Here is a 5,626-nt window from a genome sequence, read left to right on the forward strand (position 1 = left end):
CCATGGCATCATCATAGCTCACAGCAACCTCAAACTCCTGAGTTCAAGAGATCCTCTTGCCTCAGCCTCCCCATGTGACTGCAGGTACCCACCACAAGGCCTGGCTAATTTTTCTACTTTTAGTAGAGATGGGATCTCACTATTTCTTAGGCTTGTCTCTAACTCCTGGGCTCAAGTAATTCACCCACCTCAGCCTCCCAAAGTGCTAGGATTACAGGCATGAGCCACTGCACCTGGTTTAGAACCTTGTCTTTACAAGCTGTGTTGAGGGACACACAAGATCCCTGATTTTAATTACTAGTTCAGTCAGGTTTGACTCATTTGGGAGGAGCAAGTTCATGAGTCAGTGTGGGAATGACCCAGCCTCTTTCTACTCTATCTTCTAAACCAGTAATTGAAGAGGAAAAACCAATAAAATAAAGCCTTTATTGGCTTGGTGCCTGTGGCTTAAGCAGCTAAGGCACCAGCCACATACGCCTGAGCTGGTGGGTTCAAACCCAGCCCGGCCTGCCAAACAACAATAACAGCTGCAACCAAAAAATAGCCAGGTGTTGTGGTGGACACCTGTAGTCCCAGTTACTTGGGAGGCAGAGGCAGGAGAATCACTTGAGTCCAGGAGTTGGAGGTTTCTGTGAGCTGTGATGCTACAGCACTCTACTATGGGTGACACAGTGACACCCTGTCTCAAAAAAATAAAAAATAAAGCTTTTATTGAGGCTTTATTGGTTGGTCTCAGTTGCCTACAACAGAATCACCTTAAGCTCTCTCCATCCTTTGAATGAGCCCTGGGAGTGGGCCAATCCCACAGCTGGTAAATGCAGATGCCACATCTCTCTTATCCAAATACATTATTTTTCTATGTTCAGCTGACCTCTATATGGGGTCTTCATTCTACCTGCTTACAGAAAACACTCTTTTATCCATTTCCAGGTGAACCCAGTCATCCCGCTCCACCACTGATCTAAATTTGGGGTGTTTCTTGGCACTAGATAAGGTAGGGAGGGGTTGCTCAGTGGGAGCCCTCTCTCTGAAATGACTCCTCCTGGGCCCCCCACCTCCACGGGCCATGTGTGCTCTCTTTTCTACTTTGCTGCTGCCATCCCAGGAGCTAAGAGTAACAGCAGTGTGCCAGACTTCCAAGCCACATCCCATGGCCTCAGCTCCTCAGATTTGCCTAGGACCCTCTCCCTTCCACACCACCCCTAAATCAGTATCTAACATCTTGCCTGGTCCTGCACTAGGTTTCCCCCTACACATGTGAGGGGTGGGGATGGGGGCTTTCTCTGGGCCTACCTCCTCCTTCCAATCCTACCTGCCTCATGCCCAGACACTGAGGCTTTTAAACTTAAAAAAGCTGGAATTTGGTATCTTTGTTCTCTGACTAGAAAGTAAAGAGCCAGCACCCCACAGCATGATCTGAGACCCCATGGAAGCTGCTCTTTTCTTGCTCAACACATAGGCTGAGCCACCCCAGACATTGTGTGCTAGAGCACAAGGATGGGGATCTGGCTGCCCCTTGGAGGAGGAGGGAGCCAAAAGTATTTTATCTTAGATCTGGCTGAGTCCCCACACCCAGCACGCACACTCCCTGCTCACTCACCACCTCCAGACAGCTGGGAAATGACACCTCTGGTGACACAGCCATCCCTGGGCTTCTGCTGGGAGGGGGTGGGGCACTGCAATGGAGGAGTATCTCACATCTGAGGCTCTGAGAATCCTGGGTGGGGGAGGGAAGAAGCCGTCTCCTGTTTGTCTCAGAGATCAAGGCCACCAACCTTCCTCCTCCACTTCTGTGGATGTAGGAAGCACCCACCCTGAGCTACTAGGCCTCTCCTAAAATGCCTCCTTCCCCCTTGAGGTTTGCTTTGACCCACCCCACCAGATAGACAGCTGCTCTGGTTCCATTTTCTCTGACAAACTGGGTGGGAGGGTGTACAGCTGCTGCGTTTGTTTAGAGTTCCCTCCCTTAAATGGAGACCAGTCAGAGATGGACCAAGCTGTGGACAATCTGCTACAATGTTATCCAGATCAATCCATTTAACAAATATGCACTATTATATATTTAGTGCCTGCATATGTAACTTACTTGGGGTCCAGAGAGGAAGGGAAGAACTGTCAAAGATCACATATGTGATGCTAATCCTCAGTAAAGTAGCACCATATAACCTTGCTGTACTTGCCCACTGTCCTTCTCTCTTTTAAAGAAAGAGAGAGAAAAAAAAAAAAAGCAAGCCTATCTTATTGGCCTAGGCCCTGCGCCTGGGATCGAAAGCTGAACCCTCTTCTATAGCCAGGGCTGCTATCCAAATCTGGAAGCAAAGCTAGGTTTTGGCCAGCCAGCAGCCACCAAGTGAAGTGGCCTCATGGGACAACCTCATGCCCTCATCCCTGGGGTCCTTCGCTTGCCCAGCCTGAGCAGGACCTGCTCCAGCTTTGCCTGCCAAGTACCCCTGGTCTGTATTTCACTTGTGAGGAGAGGCAGCTTTCACACTCTGCAGCCCTTTCTGGGACTTGGTTAGGGCGAAAGAAACTACTTCCTCTCCTTTTCTTCATACCCCCCTACTCATTGACCAGGGGCCCCAGACCTCTGAAAATTCCACTTGAATTCTCAAGTGATGAATTCTCAGGTGGTGGGGTGAGTGCAACTCCCACCGCTCTACTCCACCCGAAGCAGCAGTGTCCTAGCTGTCCGCATTGCCCCCATACCTGCACAAGCCACCTCTGATTTCCTACCCCCTGCTCATCCTAAATGCTGTAAGCAGGTCATCTGGTGTTGGGTCCCTGGCCTGTATGGGGTGCGGTCTGGCTTATGCGGTTGATTGATACGGGAGGATGCGGTCTGGGAATGAGGTGTGGGGTCCGTCTGCGGCGTGCCAGGTGGCAGAGGATTTGGGGGCGCTGTGAATAGCTGTGGTAAGATAGGGCAGGGTGGCGGTGGGTTGGGGGAGCCACAGCAGTCAGCCTTGGGGTAGCGCTAGTGCCCTGGGAGGTCTCTGGTCAACCAGACATGAGGCCGGTTGCCTAGCCCTCCACGACCCCCGCCCAGCGAGCCCCGCCCCCGCGGCCCCGCTCCCAAGGAGTCTCCTGTCGCGCCCCGCCCCCGCCCGCAGTGCCCGGATGCGGGTGACGTGCGGCCGCCATCTTCCCGTCCCGGGCAGCCAGCGCCAGTCGGAGCCAGCGCGAGCTGCAGCTGCCGCCGCCATCACTGCTGCTGCCAAGTCCTCCGCCCGCTGTCCCCGCCATGTGAGTCGGCCGATTGCCGCCCGCACGCGCTTCCCTGCGCCCACCTCCACCCTTGGGGAACAGACGCGGGGTCCCTCCGGGGTCCCTTCCGCACCCCGCGTCCCCCGAGCCCCGGGGCCAGGCTGGCGCCCGTGACTGCGCGCGGGAGGCCGGGGAGCCCTGCGTCCCGCGCTGCCCGGCACTGGCGATGGCCGCGGGAGGGAACAGACCCAGTGTCTGACCGCCCCACCCCTGTCGCCGCGGCTGCCTGTCATTTCGGGTCGACCCCAGATCCTGTCTGAGGTCGCCCTGATTTGACAGGCGGGGAAACTGAGTCCCGGAGGGGGAGGGGGGCTCGCTCAAGGTCATGCAGCTCATTGGTGGTGGGGCTGAACAGAGACCAAGGCTTCCATCGGTGGCCTTCCTTCCGAAAAAGACGGTAGGGACGATGGATGGACAGGTGGATGGGCGGAGCCCTGGCTGCGGGGCCAGAGGCTCCAAGTCCTGGGTCTTAATCCCTCCCTACTCCTCAGGTCTGCTACCGCTGCCACCGCCCCCCCTGCTGCCCCAGCTGGGGAGGGTGGTCCCCCTGCACCCCCTCCAAACCTCACCAGTAATAGGAGACTGCAGCAGACCCAGGCCCAGGTGGACGAGGTGAGTGTAGGGGGATTCAAAGGCAATGGGACGGACCCTGGGGGTTGGCAAACAGGTCTGAGGGCCCATCTTGGGTTGGGGGTGATGACAGTTCATGTTTGTGAGTTTGGGGACAAAGACATACTATGCCCCATCCCTTTCTCCCTCTCAGCACGCAGTTGGAAGGGCACTGGGATGTTAATCAGCCTTGCTAGCCTGGGGTGTGCCAGCCTGGGCAGGTGTGCTCTAGTGATGGACAGACGGCCTGAGACTGGATAGATAGAGGGTGTTGCTATGACATCTGAGATGTCTGGCTATCTGCATGCCCCTGATGTGTGCTTCTTGCATGTCCCCAGGTGTGCTAGGCATGTTCTGTGTGTGTCCTTGGCATGTTAGCCTGGCAGCATCAGGGTGCATGTTCCCTATGTGGCACAATGGGCACGTGTTTGAGGAGTGCCCTTGTTGGGGCGGGCCTTGGCACACCCCCTGCCTCGTGGGCCCCTCTTCCAGGTGGTGGACATCATGAGGGTGAACGTGGACAAGGTCCTGGAGCGGGACCAGAAGCTTTCAGAGCTGGACGACCGTGCAGATGCACTCCAGGCAGGGGCCTCCCAGTTTGAAACAAGTGCAGCCAAGCTCAAGCGTAAATACTGGTGGAAAAACCTCAAGGTAAGGGTGAGGACAGGTGGGAGGACAGGTGGGTGAATGGGGGTATCATGGCTTGTCTCACTAACCCTCTCCTCTTAACCCCAGATGATGATCATTTTGGGAGTGATTTGCGCCATCATCCTCATCATCATCATCGGTGAGTGGGGTAGGAGTGGCTAGGGCCCATTCTCTGGAGAGGTTTCCCCAGTGGATTCTGGGTATCGAAGGTCATTAACCTAGTTTTTACTCTTCAGCAAAAAGCATGTATAGCTGCTAATGGCAGTTCTAATTCATCTAGAGCCAAAAACCTTGATGATGTTTATCCTGCAGTTTGCCTTTTTCTGGGTAACTTCTGTTAAAATTTTGGAAATAGGAAAGCTGATGTACCTATGGAGGACTCTTTGTGCCTAAGAGCCCAGTCTGGGAACCCTGGAATTGGGCAGTGGGGGAAAGGCCCAGGGACTTTTTAGGATATGACCAGGAAGCCAGGCATCCCACTGAGATCTCGTGGTCTCAGAGGCCTTGAGGAGTAGGGTCATACTGTAGAATTAAGGGGACCTCAGAACCTACCTACCCAGCCCCCTTGCTTACAGATGAGAAATTGATGCCAAAAGAGGGGAAGGGATGTCAGCCAGCTGGGGAGTGGGGAGGATTGGAGGAGGGCCAGGCCTGACACAACTACTTTCTTTCTCTTTTTCTCTCACCCCCATCCCTGTTCCTGGTCTTCTTTCCCTCTCTTCACAGTTTACTTCAGCACTTAAATCCCTGAGGAGTCTGCCCTGCCTAGAGAAGGGCCTCTTCCCCAACCCCCAGACGTTCCTTCACCTCTCAGCCATATCTTTCAGCCCCCCTCCCCTGGATCCATGTGTGTGTGTCTGTGTGTGTGCCCCCCTGTAAATAGCCAGCTGTTATTTATACATATATAATATTATATATATTTGGTCTGTTTGTAGTTTTATTACTAGAAGATTTTTCCGGTTGTCCTTAACACCCCTTCCTGAGGTTCCCATCACTTCCTTTTTCTTTCCTTCTTTCCCTATCCTTCTCTTCCTGATTAGTCCCAAGTTCCTTCATTTGCATCTGCTATGCAATAGCTCCTCTCCTCTCCTCTCCTCTCCTCTCT

The 5,626-nt window shown here is 54.1% G+C and overlaps 1 protein-coding gene across 3 annotated transcripts in view; it reads left to right on the forward strand.

The window, feature by feature from the left end:
- Nucleotides 1–3,108: 3,108 nt before the first annotated feature.
- Nucleotides 3,109–5,626, forward strand: part of VAMP2 (vesicle associated membrane protein 2) — an 11,559-nt gene continuing 9,041 nt past the window's right edge. Inside the window, exons 1-5 of one of the 3 annotated variants that reach the window (XM_003791115.3) lie at nucleotides 3,109–3,243; nucleotides 3,756–3,876; nucleotides 4,366–4,524; nucleotides 4,609–4,660; nucleotides 5,248–5,455. In XM_003791115.3, coding sequence (XP_003791163.1) covers nucleotides 3,242–3,243; nucleotides 3,756–3,876; nucleotides 4,366–4,524; nucleotides 4,609–4,660; nucleotides 5,248–5,264 — 351 coding nt within the window. In that variant the 5' untranslated portion in view covers nucleotides 3,109–3,241 and the 3' untranslated portion in view covers nucleotides 5,265–5,455. Of the gene's footprint in view, nucleotides 3,244–3,755; nucleotides 3,877–4,365; nucleotides 4,525–4,608; nucleotides 5,226–5,247; nucleotides 5,456–5,626 lie in introns of those variants that run through there. The other 2 variants (XM_023514070.1, XM_012806016.1) reach the window with 2 other exon arrangements.

The sequence above is a fragment of the Otolemur garnettii genome, unplaced genomic scaffold (genome assembly GCF_000181295.1).
Source record: "Otolemur garnettii isolate 467f Iridium unplaced genomic scaffold, OtoGar3 scaffold00046, whole genome shotgun sequence".
In the NCBI taxonomy this organism is placed as follows: Eukaryota; Metazoa; Chordata; class Mammalia; order Primates; family Galagidae; genus Otolemur; species Otolemur garnettii.